This window comes from Berghia stephanieae, chromosome 3 (assembly GCF_034508935.2).
Source record: "Berghia stephanieae isolate SIO BIC M18660-M18661 chromosome 3, UCSD_Bste_1.3, whole genome shotgun sequence".
In the NCBI taxonomy this organism is placed as follows: domain Eukaryota; kingdom Metazoa; phylum Mollusca; class Gastropoda; order Nudibranchia; family Aeolidiidae; genus Berghia; species Berghia stephanieae.
This window is the reverse complement of record NC_088362.1, coordinates 38830726-38854208: the sequence shown is the minus strand read 5'-3', so window position 1 is coordinate 38854208 and position 23483 is coordinate 38830726. Positions and strand designations below refer to the sequence as shown.

Genomic DNA, 23483 nt, shown 5'->3' with positions numbered 1-23483 from the left:
GCAAACATGTACCCTGTTCGATAGGTGACCTTTGGGTTTTGTGCGACCTTTATGATTTGTCTTGCTCAACAGAGAATTAATCTTTTTGAAAGGCATCAATGTCGTTGTCTAAAACTGTATAAGCACCTCACGGGCTGCTTGTGTCCTCCAACATATTGCATGTCCGTTGTCCATCAGGGAAGAGACAAATTATAAACGCTATGAGCATTAATTTAACATTGTTAAGTACTATTAAATATCTATTGTAACACTATTTCAAACAACCCAAAATGATTTTCTATGCCACGCCACTGAATGCAACTGTGTTGTGAATATTTTCCCCACGGGAAAGAGAATCAACACACCATTACTGTAAACATTTTAAAGTTTGAGTCATATTTTATTGCAAACGATGAAAAGATCAAAGGAATTCGGCATTGTGAGAAAACGGTTTGGTCTATCACTATCGGTATTCAAAATTCGTAATGTCACTTAAAACTAAGTCTGCATGCATTAAATCACGGCATCACATTCCGTAATTTTGGAGGAATTTGCGATATTCCGTGCGTACGGTACTTTGAACGGACTATCTTGTACCATAACATTTCAATTGGATTCAGTAGTCTGATGTTACGCCGCCCGGCAAAGGCGGCCATCTTGGTTCTAAACAAAGAAAATAATTACTTTTTATTCTTCATGCTAGCTAGAACTTTTCATATGCCTTGTGATCAGAATGTGTAAAAGTCAAAAAGTGATCAATTTTTTTTTCTCCTCTGAATACGCTTTTATGCTCGCCTGGGAAATATTTCATACGGGCGTCCGCCATTGTTCCGATAGTTTAGAGCCAGTGTTACTAGGTTACCATGCGTCATTAGGAAGGAAGTGACGTTACGACTGTTGAAGAGTATTGAGTGTCTCTGAACTGTAGTCAGATTTTTAATAAGTGGCGCGTTTTTTGTCTTCTTTTTCTCAGCTGCCCCCCAATGCATAGCTGCAAAAATGTGTACGAACCGCTGAATCAATTTGTCTTAATAAAAGAAGTTTTTCATGAATTTTAAAACAATAGTAAAGGATTTTGTTTATTACAGCTATATTAAAATCGATAACAGGTGAGGATCGGAATTCATAGAAGATTCACATTATCAAAATTATGAATTTTTCGCATATCCATTTTTAAGGAATTCGTTAAACTGGAGTGTTCGGTTAATTGAAGCTTAAACGATATACGTGCAGTATTTGAATATGTAGCAATGAATGGCAATTTTCAACTATCAGACATCTACATTTTATAACTATCAATAAACATTACTGGTGAATACAAACGAAAGTGAAGACAACACGCTTCCAATATAATTGTGATTGCAAAAGTTTGCGAAATAGCTTTGTTTATGCCAAAGAGGATTACATAAATTTATATAGAGTGGTCAAAATTAAAAATTCATCAACTATGAGACATTGTCTCCACAAATATGTGTTCAACAATAACAACAACGACTACTACAACAACCAAGAAATACTGGACACATCAATCAGCAGTCTGATGACGAGGATGATGAAAAGGAGAAATGAAACGACTACAGAAAGATTCCGAGCATCACTCTATCCAATGAAATGCAATTTTCCTCTAGTTTGCGAAGGTTGAAGAATACCTTTTCTCAGTCTACTCTTTATCATTTATTGCCTCGTCGGTGAGAGTAAATTTGGTGTTTCTCTTCTCAATCTTCCTCTCTACTTAGGCCCAATGACCTCGATTGCTTGCCCTCACAGTGATATGGGGGAAGTCGCAACCTCGTGTCAAAACTCCCTGATTAGACAGTCTGCTTTGAAAGGTGTTTCTGGTTCATTTCATTTTTTAAAACTAAGGAGTATAGTTAGCATTTTGATAAATGGTCAGAATCTGATTGAAACCATGAAATCGTGTCAGCTTTTATAATTGCCAAAGTTGGAGCCTTAAAGTGACTATGAGCCAACGAATGGTCGCGTTGTCCAATACAATAATACAGCTGGCTGCTTCAATGGAGGGCAGCAAACGATATTTAGTCAGTCTTAAAACACCTTTGCATTGACCCCAGAATAATATTCCAGATGATGCAGAGAAGAAAAAATGGCATGGCATCCTTTTAAATATCCAGTGTCATCACCACCTGCAAGAATAATGATTCTCTGTCCAGAACCCATGGGCCTTTTTCTGCTTCAATAATCAGACGACCAATATTTTTTTCGGATGTATATTTACTCTCACCAATACATCTTTGGATGATATCCATATCAAAGTTATCTATGATCCTTTTCCTGCAACGTCGTTCTACACTGGTGATCTCTCTGTCGTATTTCGATAACGATCTTCTCATAGTTGATTGTGAAATTCCAAAACCATTGCCGTCCTCTTTAATGACTTATCGATAAATACAAGAAGACTTCTTTTCGCAGCTTTACGAGAGTGGAACTGATAGATTCCGTACCGTATTGTGTTGTTTAAGAGCCTAATATGTTTTTAAAACCTTTAAAGGTCCTGTGAAACGTTCATGCATAGACAAAAATTTGTCAAAGTTATATAAAGTTTTTGTTAATTTGGCAGTATTGAGTATACAATCACTATTTCAAATTATTTAAAGCGAGAGATTTCATATCAGTCTTTGATAATTGCGACATGATGTAATTAATATGCCATAAATAATAAATTTCAAAATTGAATACAAACTACATAAAGTGGTATGTTTGTAACACTTAAAGCGAATTATCATTATTTGGAAAGAAATATGACGTGACCTCAAAATCATTACGTCAGCACAAATTTTTTTGGATATAGAGATGAATTCATTCATACTTTGTGGTGCGTAACTTGTTTTCGTTTTTTACAGTGTAAAATCTCTAATTTTATGTCAGCTGTTTTAAAGTAGTGTTTTATAGGTCTTAAAGAAGAAAACTTTTAATTTGGCATCAATACGGTCCAAAATCTAGATTCAGTCAAGACAAATTGATTCAGAGGTTGACACAAATTTTTACAACTTTTGATAGAGGGACAGCTGAGAAAAACCAGAAAACACGCGCCATTAATAAAAAATCTGTAATATCCCAACGCACTAGATTAAACAAATCGCCTAAAAGACTAAATTTTGAAAATTGACCTTTGAAATTAAGTCTATTTGCATACTGGCACTGTCACAATAAAATATTTTTTGATTATTGAATGAGAAAAGTAAATTAGAATTTCCTCTAAACAAGGTTTTAGAAAATAAATATGTTCTCACAATTTATCATTAAATGAATTTAAGGGTGAGGGAGCATTGGCTGTCTAGGTCAGCTGTTTTAAAACTAGGGCGACAGTCAGATGGGTTAATCTCTGTGTGTAAGGGCATCAAATCATTTATCTGTTTTTTGAGTGTTTATCTATTAAATTGATATTGATGTACATTTTCAGCCCCCTTGGTGTAGTCCTTTGCTAGATCAGGGTACAAGTTTTAAGTTATGGTAAACTCATAGAATTAAACGAATGAGAATGCGTTCGGAGCCTAAAACGTGTCCACCAGGAAAGCATTCAGCGCCATTATATTTTGGGCTGGGAATGTAAGCATTACCATTCATTCGTTCTCTATGTCATAATAACGACACAAGAAAAACAACAAACAATATCAAAATCCACGATAAAATGGTTCAGAACCGTTGCCTATATTTATGCTTCAATAAAGCTGTCAAAAAATGAAGTTAGAGAATGTGTGTAATCATGTATTATAATAACCTATAATGTGTTTTCTAACCACCACATCATCACTGTCACTACTACTACAACCAGCATTACCACTTCATCACTATCACAACTACTACAACCACCACCACTACATCATTATCACTACCACTACACCACCACCACATCATCATCACCACAACAACCACCACCCTTCCAGCATCATCACTACCACTACTACTACACCATCACGACCACCATTATTACAACCACCACCACCACATCATCATCACGACCACTACAACTGCAACAACCACCACCACATCATCATCACTACCTCTACTACTACAACCACCACCACAATATCATCACTACCACTACTACTACAACCACCAGCACCAAATCATTATCACTACCACTACAACTATACCACCACCAGCACATCATCATCACTACCACTACTACTACAACCACCACAACCACATCGTCATCACTATCACTACTACTGCAACCACCACCACCACCACCATATCATTATCATTACCACTACTACTACAACCACCACAACCACATTGTCATCACTACCACTACTACTGCAACCACCACCACCATATCATCATCATTACCACTACTACTACAATCACCACCACCACTACTACTACAACCACCACCACATCATCATCACTATCACTACTACTACAACTACAACCACCACCACATCATCATCACTACCTCTACTACTACTACAACCACCACCACAATAGCATCACTACCACTACTACCACAACCACCAGCACCACATCATTATCACCACCACTACTACTACACCACCACCAGCACATCATCATCACTACCACTACTACTACAACCACCACAACCACATCGGCATCACTACCACTACGACAAGAACCATCACCAGCACATCATCATCACTACCAATACCTTACCACCAGCACATCATCATCACTACCACTACTACTACAACCACCACAACCACATCATCATCACTATCACTACTACTACAACTACAACCACCACCACATCATCATCACTACCACTACAACTACAATCATCACCACCACATCATCCTCACTGCCACAAGTACTACATTCACTACCATTAGGTTTTGGAGCTTAACTTCTTTTGAAATAAGGAAACTTAGGAATTGTATTTGTCATTGTGTTTATATATCATAATGTAATTCTAATTCTAATTAGTTATCTATTTAGAATTAGATACTATACAATATGTTTGCCAAATACTATCCCAATTCCTTTTTCTTGTGTGCGGGAATTCCTCTTTCGGCATTGAAGTTCCTACGAGTGGTGTCTGAAATTCATGTGAGCAAAATTTAAAGTTGGCGTCTCTTTGCTATGATGACGCAGTGAGTGCGAGAGAGTAATTATTACACACATAAACAACAGAAACAATTTAAAAACATGACAATGACACGCAACCACTCACACACGAGGCTATACTATTTATCTTTTTCTCTATATAGAACAGGACAAGACAAACAGGAGCTTGACTCTCTCCACACTTCACATTGATGGTTGTCGTCTGACGAGTTCAACTCTCGGTCGACCTGTTAATATTCCTTTTTGGACGTAATCATTAATAGAATGTTGTGTGGTTTTGAACATGAAGTAAACCTTAAGAAGTCACATTTAAAGACATCGTTTTGAATAATTTTGAGTTAAACGAGCGAGCAGGAAGTTATTTTCTTAGATTTCATGAACGGCCGTTCAGCGCTTGCTTACTATAGTAACGCAATTCCCAGCCCAAGTCTTAATGGCGGATGGTTTTCTCATCGAGGCCGCTGGTTGGCTAGCCAATAAGAGCACCGTACGGTTTCCATTGGGTAAATTCCTTGGGTAAACTACACAGAGATTACTCTTGCGTAGACAGTACTGCTGATCTTGTTTGAATTAGCCCTTTTGCCTAACCTTCCTTTGGATGCCAATAAGTACATAAGTGTTACCTTCCATTGGCGCTGAATGATTGACATTATATTCTAATATCACCAACATACTGGTTTGAAATTTGGTAAATATCTCTCTGTGTTAAGTAAATCCATAAAGCATGTAACTATTAAGAATCATGAAATAAGATCATCACACAATGGCTAAGGCATTCAATGTAGAATTTCATGTTAGCAGGGATTTTAAAAAAATCAAACTGCATTCATGTCGAGCAAGGGAAGCTCAGTGAACTACAATCAATGCTTTATAAGCTCGTCATCATGTTGAATACAAGCAGGTTGATGTTAACACCTTAATTTTATCAATAATGTTTTAAACTGCAACATCTGGCTGGAAATTGAATGTTAATGCAAATGATACCCTGTAGAAGTGTTACTGATGTAATACTGGGAAAATGAAATTGCTGATATATTTTCTGCTCAAAGTCTAAAAAGAGACCAACATTGTACTCAGTTCAAGCATAGCACCTATCACTAGGGAAAACTAGCAAGGCCATGGTGTGGCACAACATACTGTACAATATTATGGTCTAGGGAAAACAAGTACCATGATAATTTCGGAGAGTTTAGAGAAAGGTATACTTTATTAGATGATGTAGGTACTACACAAGCTCGAATTGCTGAGACAGAACTGATTCAATGTTAAATGATTTGCATGAAAGAGATCTCTATGTTATTATGGTGATTAATATGGTAAAATTGTGGGGCTCGGTGATGTATTGTCACATCTTGTCACAATAATACTCTTCAAAAGTCGTAACGTCACTTCCTTTCTAATGACGCATGGTAACTTAGTAACACTGGCTCTAAACTATCAGAACAATGGCGGACGCCCGTATGAAATATTTCTCCGGCGAGCATAAAAGCGTCTCCAGAGGAAAAGCACCCCATAAATTTGATCATATTTTGACTTTTACACATTCTGATCACAAGGCACATGAAAAGGGAATGAAAAGTTCTAACCAGCATGAAGAATAAAAAGTAATGATTTTCTTTGTTTAAAACCAATATGGCCGCTGTTGCTGAGCGACGTGACATCAGACTATTGAATCGAATTGTGGTGTTGAATGCGATGATCAGCTAATTCGGACCCCACAAACTGTCGAAAAAGGCACTTTGCATTCTCTCGACAATGATATGAATGGATATTGGCAATGACGATACTGTGAAAGTGCTTGCTCAAAGTAGAAGCCTATTAGCCCACTTTCATTGCATGAAATAAAAGTTTTTTGAAGTGGCCGGCCTAAACCCTAAATCTACAGGACGATAAAGTGAAAGAAAGTTATTGAAGTGTCAAAACATGTGATACGTACTGATTGAGTGTGATTTTCTACTCTCGCCAACAGAAACCTATTTTACAATAAAACAAAAATGTTATATCAATTGGACGAACCGTTGATGTGCATTCATAGGCATTTTTTAGGGGAATAGGTCTTTTATAGAAAGGAAAACTGAACGGGAATCCCCAACCAGCAACCCAAGTCAAACAACTGACAAACAACCAAGGCGTGTTAGGGTTTTTTGGACCACTAAACTTTGACTAGGGCAATGTAAATTCTACTCATACCTCTATTCAGCCTCATTTTCAAACTTTGGAACTTTTATATAAATCACTACATCGTCCACTTTGCGAGGGTCAAAATAGTCCAAAATCACTATTGTGAAAGGGGGCTAATTTTTAATTGCCATACCACTGTGCAGGTTTAGTAACAATAAGACAAACATTTTATATGGGTTTTTCTATCAATAACATGTGAATGATCAAGGAACAATGGAATTATATTAGTAGATAAATGGTCTAAAACACTACGCCCGCGCAACATTAAGTAAATGTTAACAAAAACGTGTTAATTCTGCAATAACTACTCCAAATAGCGGAATCAAAGTCCTCTAGATAACAATTAGAAAACCTCAAAGCCCACACAATGTGTGGTTTAAAATATTCCATGAAACCAAGGCTTTAACTACGATTTTGAAGACATTCTCTGCACTACGATCGACGGCGTTAAATGATGTTTCCATGGAAACAGCGTCAACTTGACAATTTAAACTTATATCCAATCTAAACCGAAAGCAATTATAATAACAAATTAAAATCAAATTTACATTTTGGAAAGTAACAATTAGTCTAGTACATTTAGGATTTGACCCGGAAGAAATTGGTACCAAACTAGTTTTAAATCTGATGACACTAAACCATATTATGAGCCTCTCATGAAAAATCCACCAAAATCCGTCCATGGGAAACAAATTACAGTCGTTTTAAACTTAACAGATGTCTGAGAATATTTTCCTCTTTGTCTTTGCTAAAGGGAAATTATCAGTTAAGAAATTATTCTTTCCCTTTAACAAAGACGAAGAGGGTGAAATTGAGTAGCCTCTCAAATCATTTCTCGTTACATTTATCTATTTTACAGGAAATATGTGCCTTTTATGTTTTGGCATTTAAAAACACCTTTATAACGGATGGGTGTAATTCTCCTAAATGTGTGGGAATTTTGGACTTTCAGACAAGTTCTTTTCTGTCTACAGTCTTGCTATTAAATCCTTATACAATGTTTCCCCTCCATGTGATTGTGTTTTTGTTTTGGAATGGTGCCATTTGGTTTTGCCTGGACCATGCCTGGAGTCTTTTACGGAGAGGCAAACAGATAGTTTTATATTTTTGTGAAAGAATTTTTTCCCTTTTATATTATCTCTCATTTCGAGGCCATTAAATTGTGAGGTTTTTGATGTAATGCTTGTTTTATAACCATTTTATGGTATCCTTATTGTATTAACATTGTCAGTGTGAAACTCCTAGGTGGTTTCAAACTAGTTACAAGGATGTATCGAACTGATATTCTATCTTCTTCTGAATTCTTATGAACTAGTTAGTCCCCTTTATGTTATATTTTTCTTTGGTACATTCAACAATTTTAGCTCGATCTAAACATTTTGACTATTCTACCGTCTATCTTCTCAAATGACTTAAAAGTGTCGCAAGTCCGGGAAAAAATCTTCAAACACCACTAAAAGATAATCGGGTGAATGAATTAGAGACAACAAATATTGAGTGTTAATTGATGACAATCAATGTAAATAATTTTCAACACATCTTATTCAACCATAATGGATAGTGAAAACTAAACGTGAATATTTATATAGAGCATTTCCATTGCTTCACCATGCTCGGTTTGCTTCGAATTGTTTCATTTATTTCCCCAGCACAGGGCATATGAACCAACTTCTCTTTTTCAAGCAGTATAAGTGAGCTAATATGATATATCTTTGTTGAGTGGTTAAGGATCATATTTGACATGTTGCGGGCCCCAATTGCCCGATTATCGCATTCAACAACAAAAATTGTGTGACAATATGTGGCACGAAAACGCTGAGCCGCACATTGAACACATATTAATTACTTAACAACATAGAGGTCCCTTTCGTGCAAATCATCTAACATTGATTCAGTTGTGCCTCAGAAATATGAGCTTGTGTATCACTTACACGACTAAAAAGTCAAGATTTGTCTCTAAACTTTCCGAAATGATCAGGGTAAGTTACATTTTTTTCCTAGATCATATTATAAAGTATGTTATGTCACCCCCTGACCTTGCTGGTTGAAAAAGATAAGGTATTCCCTTGTGATAGATGCTATGCCTTCAAATGGCACAATGTTGGTTGTGTCTTTTTAGACTTTGAATAGATAGATAATAAATCAGCAATTTCAATTTCCCAGTAATACAACCTACAACAGTAAAACTACAATACGATATCATCTGCAATCACAGTAAATTTTCAGCAATATGTTAAATTGTTTACCATTATTGATACATCAAGATGTCAACATTACCCTGGCTGTATTTAAATTGTTAACCAGCTTCCTAGAGCCTTGCATTGTAGTTCGCTGAACAGTATGTTGTTTCTCTTGCTTTACAGTAATGCCGTTTGGTTACAAAAAGCAAGAAGATCACTGCTAACCTGACATTCTACATTGAATTCCTTTGCCATTATGGGATGATCTTATGCTCATGATTATTAATAATTACACGATTTCTCTTTTCACGAAACACAAAATGATATCGACAATACTAATTGAACGCATATAAGTAGCCTACTGTCAATCATAATTAAACGTTGAAACCCATTTTAGTAGTCCATTGCTTTTTATTTGGGTTTATGGGGGTTATAGATTGACCTTTTTAGTTGAAATCATTTCACTTATAGGCATCCAAAAGAAATTAAGGCAAAATGGCTACATAGTTAAATGCCCAAACAATAGAGAAATGATCTACAAGAAAAAAAATCTGATCTCAAAAAAAAACAAGATTAATACGACTGTTTCTTTGTTAGTAACAGACTCCAGATAGGATCCAGGCAAAATCTGAAAGTCATATCAAAACAAAGACACGAAACCACATGAAAAAATAATTGATATAAGCATAAAAGAATGAAGATATACCAACGTTATGGACAACTTTAGAAACAACTGACCTAGGTAGACAATGCTTCCATACGCAATAAGGGAAATTCCACCCATAAAATAAGAACTTAATTTTCACAAAACCATTTTTCAGTCCACACAGAAAGGTTTGATTGGTACCAGTTCTGATTTTATTTCTCATGCAAATAACAAAGAGAGTTTATTGCGTCAGTATAAATAGGCAAATTTCAAAGGTCAGTTTTAAAAATGTATTCTAAGGAGTAGGGATAGCTTCAGAGACACTCGACTGAAAACTTTTAGTTCAAAAAGTACTAATACTGATTTATTTTGTTGTTAATTACTATCATCATCATAACTTGTCGCTCCAGCACCGAACCCATTCCACAGCATCTGTGGAGCAGACCCTTAGGTCATGGTCAGTGCAGCTGGGCTCATCCTGGTATTCTCTAAGGATGTGTTCCATCGTCTGCTCTGGTCATCCACATGTACACAAGCTAGTCTCAGCCAGCCCCCACTTTTACATGCTTCCAGTTGTTCTCCCAATTTTTGCCCGTGCTCTGTTCAGTGTTACCCATTCATTACTGGGAAGGTCAGTTCCGTATGGCAGTTCTTCTCAACAGCTTCATTTGCATGATTGTCCCACTCCCTCCATGTAGACAGTCTGTATTCAGCTCCGCTGCATGGTCAGGGTTGATGCTTTCTTCCGTCATGAAGCTCTTTCTCGACTTCAGTCTTCTTGTCGTTGGGTTTTGGTCATGGAGGGGGTGCCTTGAGTCCATTTCTTGTTTATATTTATGGGCTTTGGAAGCAGTGGCTCTTCGAATGTGGGGAGGTGCAATATCACCCAGCCGATGGAGGACTGGAACTGCAGTCGGTTTCAAGTTACCAGTAATGATCCGGCAGGTTTTTTGTCGCTCAGGGTCAATCTTTTTGGCATGGCAAGATCTTGCCCAGACTGGTGACGCGTATTCGGCTGTAGAGGGCTAGTGCGGTTGTCCTGACTGTTTTTGGATCTGCTCCCCATGTGGTGTTTGCCAATTTTCTTAGGAGGTTGTTCCTTGTGACCACCTTTGCTTTTGTTTTCTTTGTTTGATAAGAGAAGGACAGTGTCCTGCCTTAGGTGACACCGAGGTACACAGGGAATGTGTTGTTCTCCAATATGTTCCCATTCCAGGAGATGTTCAGTTTCCTGTTGGCTTGGTGGGGTTTTTTTTAATGGAAGGCACACACTTCCGTTTTTCCTGGGTTGGCATTTAGTGAGTTCTTTAAATAATACTCAAAGAGTGTCTTCATGGCGTCTGTTAATCTCTCCTTGATGGTCTTCAAATAAAAGGTCCGGGGTGCAAGACACAGATCATCAGGATTTAGAAACCTCCGGATATTCTCAAATTCATGTTGGTCGTTGGTATAGATGTTGAAAAGGATAGTTGCAAGTACTGATCCTTGAGGGAATCCATTCTTTTGTGATCTCCATCTGCTCTTCTTCCCATCCATTTCCACTAAAAAAAAGCGACGGTTTGACATAAGAGATTTTATTATTGCACTTACTTTTGAGTTACGAGTTACCCTTGCAACCTTAAGGAGCAGGCTCCTGTGATTTAGTGTGTCATAGGCAGATGTCAGGTCCATGAACACAGCCCTGTAATTTGATTGTTCTCATAGCTATCTTCGGTTTATTGTGTCAAGTTCAGGAGTTGGTCACAGCATGATCTTCGAGGGCCGAAACCAGCTTGGTCAGGTGTCAGATGTTCTTTACTATAAAATTATAAAAGAAACATAAAATTACTTCTTTTGTAGTGTCAGTTCCATATAGAATAAAACTAAATGAGTTTAAGATTAAAACGCATAGAATATGGACATAAAATGTTATTTTACCCTTTTCTTGGACACACTATGACCTAAATTTGACATATTTTTATAACTTAATAAAAAGTATAGCGTGCACAAGATAATGACTTGATGAAGTTCAACAACTAAAATTTCTAATTTTGCTTGATTTTCGCATTTTCATGCGTAAGGGTAGCTTCAGAGACACTTGCATAAAAGCTATAGATAGGTCCTAGATGTACAAAATGATTGTTTATAGTAAAGCCGTATAGTGTTGAAAGTTTATAAAAGCACTGGGTACCCAGATGATCCATATTTAATTCAGTTCGAATGGAAATATGTGAATCTAAAATTGATAACGTTGGAAAATTTTGGCTGATTTTGAGGTTTTTCATTTTTACAGAGATGTAAGCAACTCTAAAGCACATTTATTACTTTGATACGTTGCTTCATCCAAATACATGATAATTATTTTTTAGGTTGACAATTTATATAACAACTGCTAAAAGCTGACTATCCTAAAGTTTTAGAGGGAATATATAATCTTCCACCAATAAGTTGTTATCCCCGTGAACGGATTTGGTGGATAACTGTCTAGAGCTCAATGTAACAAAAACAAAGGAACAACTGTTTGATCACAGAAAAATAGGAAAAAGAGCAAGACAAATAACAAAAATTAACAATCAGGCGGTTGAAACTGTTGAAACGTTTAAATACCTTGGTGTAATTATAGATAACAGTCTAAGATTTGAATCGCACACCAACAATGTCATCAAAAAATGTAACCAGCGCTTGTATCTACTCAGAAAATTAAGGTCTTTCAATGTGAACAGAAAGACCATGATACAAATCTACAAGTCATTAATATTGAGTATCGTTTCGTTTGGCATCACAACGTGGTATGGAAGCTGTGGAACAAAAGAAAAATCCAAACTACATAGAACCCTCAGAGAGGCTTCAAAAATAATTAACACAGACCTTAGAAGCCTTGACACAACTTATATTAATGCAGTTGAGAAGAAATCTTTTAACATTATCAACGAAAAGAGGCATCCGCTGAGCGAAAAATTCTAACTTCTGCGCTCCGGAAGACGGTATCTAGAAGCAAAATGTAGGACAAATCGACATAAGACAACCTTCATTCCAACCGCCATAAAATTAATTAACAAATCTTCTGTGGAAAAATGAGACAACCAATGAAAATAACGAGAAGCAGTGTCGTGAATCATCATCATCGACATTGCCGCCATCGTTATCATCATCATCATCATCATCATCATCATCATCATCATCATCATCATCATCATCATTATCGTAGTCATCATCATCATCATCATCACCATCATCATCATCATCATCACAATCATTGCCATCTTCTTCTTAATATAAGACACTATATTTATAATATGGTTATCTGCTGTCCCAGCAAATATATCGTATCGTTCTATCTGTCTGTCTGTGTGTCTGTGTGTATGTATATATATGTATGTATGTATGTATGTATGTATGTATGTATGTATGTATGTATGTATGTATGTATGTATGTATGTATGTATGTATGTATGTATGTATGTAGGCATGCATATATGATGACATGCTGGTTTGTATGTATGTCTGCATGTATGTATGTATGTATGTATGTATGTATGTATGTATGTATGTATGTATGTATGTATGTATGTATGTATGTATGTATGTATGTATGTATATGTGTTTGTATGTAAGCTCATTTCTTTTGTATACATGTGTAGAAACAATGTGCAAGCGTGTATGTTCGTGTATGGCTGTGTCTGTATTTGTAAATGTGTTGATGTTCATACCATGAACCAAACTGAGCATTGTTTACCTCACATGAATTGCCTTTAATTTGGACAATAAAGATTATTATTATTATTATTATTATTATTATTATTATTATTATTATTATTATTATTATTATTATTATTATTATTATTATTATTATTATTATTATTTTAGTAGGTATGATAATCAGCATAAAATATAGCTTGGTACCAAATTTTTCTCGGTAATAATATATTTAGCTTAAATCTACTGAACTAAAGTTTTACCTTCATTATCTATTTTATATATTTTTTTAAAAAGCTACGGTAGTGATTAGTAGGCGACGGGGTGAATAATAGTAGGGTCTGGGTCTCTTAGATCTGGCGTGAAAGGATTTTGCGATAGTCTGGCGTCCTAACCAAAGGGTAGCAAGCACGCTATAGAAACCGGGAAAAGATCCGGCTCCATGGATCAAAGAACCATTTTCATACTCTCCTCTTTGGCGAGGATCCTATGCATGGTCTGTGTTTGTACGGCCTAGGGTGGGGTTCAGGGAAATATTGCTGCATGGGTCTACAAATAACGATTTTGTCCTTTTCTTAGATATTATCCGTAAACCAAGAGAACTTCATGGATGTTCCTTTTTATCGGCGCTAAAATGATCTAAAAGCATCCTATGCGCCGTAAAAACATCTAAAAATTCACTAAACACATCCATATACCTTTTGTGCTAGCAGGAAAAGGGATACGTTTTAGCCAACTTGGAATAAGACCATGCCTTCTCCCCACATGCCAAGCAGCCATATCTGCTAATAGGCGTGTGTCCAAGAAAGGCAGTACTTTAGACTTGTTCTTTAGACAAAATTCCATTGTAAAGAAATCCAAGTTTTAACAGGTAAAACAACTGAAATAGGTCTGAGAATGCTCAAAATAATCAAATCCCACCAAGGCCAAGTTTAACTAGGATGCAAATTTAATCACATTTAATGGTACTTCGAGTATGTACTGATAGAAGTATGTTTCTAAATATTGATCTGATTGGAAAACAATTACAACTCAGTACAATAATTTTAGACGTATCTACTATTTATAGAAGAATGTAATTATTCTATTTAATTTTCTATCCTGAAATTCTATTATTACAAAACGCATTATTGATGACAATGTTTTATATGATACGATGTCAGTCAAGTATAAGAAATCTGGTAAAATTGATGAGCAAAGTTGCCTTGTGAGTTAAATTTTGCATATGTATATACATGTATAAATACTTTACTTACGATTCGTTTAAAAAATAAATCTACTAGCCAAAAAAGCACTTTTACATTATTTTATTTTTCTTTGATTCTGATGTTTAGTATAGTCTTCTGTTTTTCCTCAGTATTAAGTGCCTTTGTGTCGACTTTTCATTTATAAACCGTCCGTATGAGCAGACAAGTGGAGATAATCGGGAAACAATTGATGTCATTTATTATTATAATATGACCTCTTTTTGCTATTCAGGGTAAGCCATTGACATTGCTGTCCTTTTTACTATTATCTCATAGCAAGATTCACGGGTGATTTAATCAATATACAGCGATTATAACATTGAAAAGGGCGTCAGTTATCATATAACATGTCGAAAATAGTCTTTACAAATTCAGCAGTTCTATTTTTGACTCGATAATACTAAAAATATTGTTTTTTTGTATGTGTGTGTTTTACTTGTCCCTGTCAACGCTCAATAATCATGAACCAACGCTCGATTATAAGACGGATAAGAAGTAATTATTTTGAATAGCCAGCTTATTATTTTTTAATGAATTAAATAAACAAATGGAGGTATCATTGAGTTATTTATTTCTTGAAGTCCCTTTTTTATCTTCAAGTTTTGTATGACATGTCACGTACAACTCGCTTGGCATCCGCTGTTCTTATTTTATAGACGCGTATTGAGAACAATGAACGGTGAAAGACCTAGACGCGTCTGTGAATAAACCAACGTTGGGTACACAGTACACACAGAAGCTTTTTTGAACTCCGCTCTTTATTGCATTTCTTCACGTTCTAGAATACGAAAACTTTCGCAATGCACATAGAAACATGAAAAGATATAAGTAAAGTAAATAAAATATCAATAAAAGGTTTTGTTCTTTTAAATACCCAAACAACAAAGCAATATAGAGTGATAGTAGCTTACTATAATATGTATACTTAATAATATTATGTGTCATCATTCATGTGGATGGCGTGGCCGAATGGATAAAATGTCCGTCCGAGAATCTTTATATTGGCGCTGTGGATTCGATTCCCGTCTGTGCCACTTGTTTTAATCATTTATCTATTTTTGGACCTTCTTTCTACAGAATGTTGCAAATGGTAAATACTCCACCCTTTTGTTTAAATCTTTTTTTTTTCTGAATACCTTACTCAGAAACAGAATAAATAATAAGAGGCAGCAAAAACGTAAAATTTATTAAATAAATAAATAAATAAATAATTCAATAGATAAATAAATAAATAAAATAAATCTCGTTCATTCAGAAAGCGATCAAATAGTGCTTAGGCCACTGGGACCCCCCCTCCCCCCCATTTGGGAGTTTATGCCACTATGTTTTTCAAATAATAGAACTTATTGGCCATACAAATTCCACTGTTACCGTAAAAATAAGTGTCATTTAAGAGAGTTATGGCTCTTTGAAAAAAGTGAGTTGTGTCCCCTTGCAAAAAAGAGACAACATTTCTTTCAAAGGCTCTGGAGACTACAATATTAATTCAAATATATGCAAATTGGGTATCAAACTGAAGGAAATTGAATATACTATCAAACTATGTGCACAAGCTTTCAATTTGTAAATATTATATAGACTCACAGAAAGTTGAAACAATTTGTCAGTAATCTCATGAAGTGTCATATCTAAACTTATGGGCTATTTCAGTGTTTTACACAAAAAATTATTTTAAATATGGCCAAAAACAGCATGTTAATTAAAAATGTAGCACTGAAGAAAGCTATGGCCCAAGCCTCAACAACAACCTTCATATTTCTACGTCACAGGAAAAACTAAAAGTGTACGCAACCCTTACATTTTTCTCCACTTTGTCGGATGCCAAATTCATCATAATTTTCATTCTTTTTAAACATGGTATTGATGTCCAGTTGTCACATTTAAAAGTAAGTTGAAGGTGTGGTAAAAACAATAGATATATCATGAAAAAAGATTAATTTGTTCACAACCCAAGTGAAGCATCATTACCGAAGACTTTTGAACGAAATCGCATTGTTATATTATGAAGAATAATTGATACTCAAAAGGGATTCTTGATTCAAGATGCAGTAAGTACATAAAAACAATATCCTTATGTGTTTTGCAAACATGCTTTACTCCTTAACAGTTTGCACTGCTCACCAATTTATTACATATCCTCATCATCAGTAGCAAAATCCTCTTCGTCCTCTGAAGTGTCGTCAAGGAAATCACTGTCAAAGCTATCACTACCATCCTCGGCAGTACTGGTGCAGCTTTCTTCATACACAATTTCCTGCAACTCATCTGGAATGAAAGCATCTTTGAACCACTGTACTTCCAATTCATTTGCAGAATTTCTCTGCCAACCGTTATCCTCTGGTTTTGGAATGCTAGGATTCTGGCACACTGCATTCCTCCAAATGAGAGTTTGAAAGTTGGCTCTTGATATGTGCAGTGACAATACTTGACTACAAGGAGGCATCTGACACAGATCAATTCCACCACTGCATGAGATGGTACCTTTCTTTCCTTTGAAACGCTGGCGAACTATGTCATACCTCACTTTGTTGACACTTGTGCATGAGGTTTTGCCATACAGCTTGCACACAAATGACTCTAACATGAGACAGTCATTACTCGAAACAGCTGCTGATGTTCCAAATCTGGAGAACAGAATTCTAAGATCTTCCTCCTTTTGAAGAAACTTTAGAGCTTTCAGCTTTCCTTGCCCAGCAAAGCAACTTGTTGTGTCACAGCCTGTGAATGCATGGACACCAAGTAATGCATCTTTGCTATCTGAGAGACATTGATTTGTCGCCTGTTGTTGCCACAGCCAGTATCAAAAATCAGGGTCTTTCCAATTGTCTCTGAGAATGAAAGGAGAAGTAAGAAGATATCCGTGTCTGGTGATCTGACAACAATTGTTTCACAGTTTGGTTGGCGGGAAGCATATTGACAGTGCAGTATAATTCGTGTGTCTGCCTCTTCCTGTGATGAGTAGAGATCTAGACAAGGTACAGCTGTGGTAAATTCATCCGTGTCACTGTAAAGTAAGGTGCATCTCTCTTCACAGACAAAGAAGATTTCCCTGTTTCTCAGTTTCTTTGCATATTCGTTACTTTCCCATTCCTTGAGGAGAAACCTGATGAGGGGTCTTTTGTTATCAACGCAGCTGAGAAATGATTTCCAACGTCTGGGCACTGTTGTTGCAGATCCTCTTAACAAGTATGCATCTTCTATGATTGAATCTTCTATGTAAGTATCAGTCACAAAGTGTACACAAGCTGCTTGTGGTAAGGAGGAAAATGTAAGTTTGGCTACTTCACCAAATGTATTTGGGATTGCTGACAGAGTTTGTAACAGTGCATTGCCATCAACAATGTAAACGGTGTTTGTTTTGTTTTTGCATAATCCTCGAACATTAATGAATTGTCAGGCGTGAGCTTGTGCAACAGAGTTGCTTTGTTGGTCTTCAGAGGTAAACCATCTGATGAAGCCAGCGACCATGGAGGAGGTGTTAGAGGATATTGAAGAACTTTTTGAAGATCAACACTGTGTTCTTGGGACAAAACAAGAAGCTGGCCAAATAAATTTCTTTGTGCCTTGATTTTGACCACGTTCATGTCTTTTTTCACTGTTACCACTTTCCTCAATGATGCAAATGTCTTGGTCTTGTTCCTTTCTAATGGCTTGTGAAATTCTACAGTCTTTTCCTTCAGTCTGTTTTCAACAAAACTTTCAAACAATCTTTTTCCTGTTTTTTCCACGGCTAGCAGGTCATCAGCAACATCCTCTTGCACTTTCATTCCTGAAGCTAGACTGACCAGACCATCTTCAACTTCAAAGGGATTGATAAATAATGCTGAAAATGCCTGGAGGATCTTTTGCACTCGCTTTTCACTTTGTCTTTTTTCTGCAAGGCTCAATTCTTTGTGGGTGTCTATATCTATACAGTTGTTGTTGCTGATCATTCTTTGGGTTGCTGATACATATTCTGCTCGATTGTGTCTTGTTACACTCCAACGGTAATAGCTTGGAAGACTCTTGCTGAACCCAACAATACCTCCTTTTGTCTTTGCATGTTTGTTTATTGTTTGTCCAATGGTCATATCAACTGCTATTCTTCCAGCAGGCGTCCTTGATCTGGAGACACTAAATCCATTATCTTGTAACATTTCTTCTGCCCCTGGGTGGGAATGAATCAGGTTGGCTAGTGACACAAAATATACACTGAGATACTTGGCATAATTGTGGTGATTCATGGTAAAAAGCAGTGTGCACAGTTCTTTTAAACAAGATATATGAAGAAGAAAGTTGGTAGCTCGCAGAAACTGGAGGAGAAGCCAAACTCTGTCCATGTATTGGATCCAGTATTGTGCAGTTTTTCCGTACTTTCCTGAGCGGACACTCTCTTTGAAGGCTTCATACTGGGAAAATAACTCAGCATACACAGTTGACTGGAGAATTTTATTAGCTGTATGGCTTGAAATTCCTTCGGTGAATTCCTTTATGTAAGACATGAGGTCTTTACTGAGTTTTGAATCCGTGTTCTGCTCAAATTTTGCAAGCAGAAGCCTCTCTAGAGCCTCCAAAACAGACACATGCACTCGTATAGCCCTGTTGTAGTTCTTTCCACTCATAACCCTATCCATAGAACCATGTGCACATAGCCCTGCTTCAGTCACAATTTCTTCAAAACCAGATCCACTTTGGAGCTTTCCCAGGGCACCAAGATATGAAATTATGGTGTGAAAGACACCCAGGTGAATAATGACTGTTTTGTAAAGCTGTGGGTTTTGCCAGACAATATCGTAAGCTTTCTTTGCTACAGCAAGGTCAAATGTTACAAATGTATATGTGTTATATGCCCATTAATCATGCCTGAATTGTGCTAGTACAAAATTCCTCTTGTTTATTTATCACTGAAAGGAAGCAAATACACTGTAATATATATTTTTTTCATATTATAGAGAAAATGGCTATCAATATCAAAGATTTAAAAACCCTATATAGCTTTGTAAAATATTTTATGATATGAGGCAAAAAATGAGAAATGACAATAAAATTCCACTATTTATTGCATTTGAAGCAATTTTAGGGTGATAAACAATCATTTTATTCACAAAAATGAGTTCACGAAAAATTGCACCCGATGACCTTTCAAGGGCCATAACTCCTGTAAATGATACTTGAAAAAACTGTAACACCCGGATTAATTTGTGTTATATGTCCCTGAAGCATGCCTGAATTGTGCTAGTGCAAAATCCCTCTTGTTTATTCATCCTGAAGGGAAACAAGTACACTGTAATAGATTTTTTTTTCAAATTATAGAGAAAATGGCTATCAAAGATTTAAAAACGCTATATGGCTTTGTAAAATATTTTATGATATGAGGCAAAAAATGGGAAATGACAATAAAATTCCACTATTGATTGTATGTGAAACAATTTTAAGGTGATAAACAACCATTTTATGCACAAAAACGATTTCACAAAAAATTGCACCTAATGACCTTTCAAGGGCCGTAACTCTCGTAAATGACACTTGAAAAAACGGTAACACCCGGATTAATACTCAAGATATAGTGCTGTTTCAGAAAAACCATGTGGCGAAAACTCCCCCAGGGGGGGGGGGGGAGGGTTTCGCCCACTGGCCCATGCACTAAAATGATCAAGAAAAAAAATAATATTAAAAAATTCTTGCTTAGAAACGAAATAATCAAGGGAAAAAAGAGAAACAATTAGAAAAAAACGGAGAGGATTCGAACCAGTGTAGTAAAACGAGAACAAAAATTTAAGGTGGTCTAACCCTCTCGGCTCTACAGTCCAAAGACTTCTACATAAGTTAAGGTTATATTATTCTAGGAATTTTTCAACCAATTTCAGCAGAAATTGGATTCAGTAGTCTGATGTCACGCCGCCCGACAACGGCGGCCATCTTGGTTCTAAACAAAGAAGTTTATTCAATCTTAGGCGTTCGCCAATAAATCAACAATTTGATGCCAACATACATGAAAGTGGAAAAAAAAAAAGAAAAAGAAAAAAAAAGGTAAATGGAACCAAGAAATAAACTGATACACCACACAAAAATACAACAATCGTAATACCATCAATACGTTCAATAATAATAATAATAATAATAATAATAATAATAATAATAATAATAATAATAAGAAGAAGAAGAAGAAGAAGAAGAAGAAGAAGAAGAAGAAGAAGAAGAAGAAGAAGAAGAAGAAGAAGAAGAAGAAGAAGAAGAAGAAGAACAAGAACAAGAACAAGAACAAGAAGAAGAACAAGAACAAGAAGAATATCAATAATAATAACAATAATAATATTACCATCATCACTACACCCCAATCATCACCGTTACCACCACCGCCATTACAATTATCACTACCACTATCACCATCACTTTTACATTTCCAATCAGTTTTTCTCATTTAAAAAAATAAATAAATAAATAAATAAAATATTGATACCCATCATAACAGACCTCCTCACTACCACGAAAATTCCCGTAGTACTACGGCTAAATTCCGAGCTGGATATAATAAAGGTTTTTAATTAAATGTCATTTCTTGAAAACGAAGTTCTGGTGCTAGAGCTATCACATAGAGTTAAAAATATTCCCCCCCCCCCCCCCCACGCATTATAAGGACAAACTGGTGATTTTTAAGGGTAGTTAAAATGTCTACGATGTTATTTACCCTGAAAACTACTTATTACATTTTCCTATTTCAAGTAGGCAGGTCTGCTATGATAGGTATCAGTTCCATAGTCAAAATAAGACAAGCAAAAATAGCTTTGATTTTAATCAATAATCCATACAATTTGATGACAACAGACATGAAAGTGAGAAAAAAAGGTAAATGAAACCAAAGCATAAAATGATGCCATAAATAATCATAAAAATACAACATTGTAATACCACCAATACTTACAATAATAATAATAATAATAATAATAATAATAATAATAATAATAATAATAATAATAATAATAATAATAATAATAATAATAATAATAATAATAATAATAATAACAGAAGCGCCGCAGAAATAATATCTAGTATTGTATTTGTAAATGAGGACCACGCTTATATCCCATTCGTTGACAATTAAGAAGATATGGATTATATCATGGTAATTCTGTTTTGGATAATAAAGTTATTGACTTTTAGTAATACTAGGTGCTCCAAAATGCTTTGGTCTGGGTGATCTTTATCTTCGGGGAAATTCCAACCCTCTCGGCTCTACAGTCCAAAGACTTCTACATAAGTTAAGGATATATCATTCTAGGAATTTTTCAACCAATTTCAGCAGAAATTGGATTCAGTAGTCTGATGTCACGCCGCCCGACAACGGCGGCCATCTTGGTTCTAAACAAAGAAAATCCTTACTTTTTATTCTTCATGCTGGCTAGAACTTTTCATATGCCTTGTGATCAGAATGTGTAAAAGTCAAAACATGATCAAATTTATGGGGTTTTTTCCTCTGGATACGCTTTTATGCTCGCCGGGGAAATATTTCATACGGCGTCCGCCATTGATCCGATAGTTTAGAGCCAGTGTTACTAAGTTACCATATGTCATTAGGAAGGAAGTGACGTTACGACTGTTGAAGAGTATTTTGCTTCATTCGTTTGATAGTTTTGTTGTTTCAACCTCTTATCCACATACATGATTAAGTGAAGTTATTTTTCAAATGTAATAATAAAAAATAGTATATTGATAACTTAATATCGTGGTTGACAGCCAGATCACTACGCCGACGAGAACAACCGGCTGACTCAGTTTACATCAAATAAATAAATAAATAAATAAATAGCTAAATGTAGACTTTTAAATGTCCACCCCCCCCCCCCCACCCCACCACTTCCAATTCCGTCTTTTGAATTTTATTGTTATAATAAGTAAACTTTAATATGAGGAAGAGCAATGATGTTTTTAATATTATTTTTTGGGTAGCCATATTCGTCCTTAAGGTCGAATATCATCAACCGTCGTTGCCGTACGTAAGGACAAATATATAAATTCGTCCTTCACAATAAAGCTGGGCATCATCAACCGTCGTTGCCGTACGTAAGGACAAATATATAAATTCGTCCTTCACAATAAAGCTGGGCAATCTTCCGTTTTTGTTTTTACTGAGCTGGATTCGAATCCACGTAATTACATGATACTACATGATTATCCGTATCGTCTTAAATTGACAACCCACTCCTCTGTGAGTCAAATAATCAGTTGAGTGTGTATGTGTGTTTGAGGTGTGTGTGTGTGTGTGTGTGTGTTTGTGTATGTGTTAATTTCGTGGGGGGGGGGGGGGGGAGTTGGTTTTTTTCTTTTTCTGGGATATGATTTTTATTCCAGAATGGTGATCGATTTCTTATAAGGAACTATTTTCGTGTTCTATTGGCATCCCATTCAAATGCCTGCTCGAGAGTTTGGGTTGGTTGGGCACAGAGGAAGATTCGTCAGGTTTTCTTTGTATTTGTTTTTATTTTTTTTTTTTTGGGAGGGACGGGGGGGGGGGGGGGGGGTTGGGGTATTTTTCCTGCTTTTGTGTGTTTATTT

The 23483-nt window shown here is 35.9% G+C and overlaps 1 protein-coding gene across 8 annotated transcripts in view; it reads left to right on the top strand.

Annotated features, from left to right (window-relative positions):
- The window catches only part of LOC144967696 (uncharacterized), a 69892-nt gene that overhangs the window by 26047 nt on the left and 20362 nt on the right, over positions 1–23483 (top strand). For 4 of the 8 annotated variants that reach the window (XR_013644447.1, XR_013644449.1, XR_013644448.1 and 1 more), the window contains exon 3: positions 15062–15184. Coding sequence is in view for 1 of the 8 variants with exons in the window: in XM_078905237.1 (XP_078761363.1) it covers positions 5166–5192 (27 nt within the window). In the remaining 7 variants the exon portion in view is untranslated. Of the gene's footprint in view, positions 1–5165; positions 6269–15061; positions 15500–23483 lie in introns of those variants that run through there. The other 4 variants (XR_013644444.1, XR_013644445.1, XR_013644451.1 and 1 more) reach the window with 2 other exon arrangements.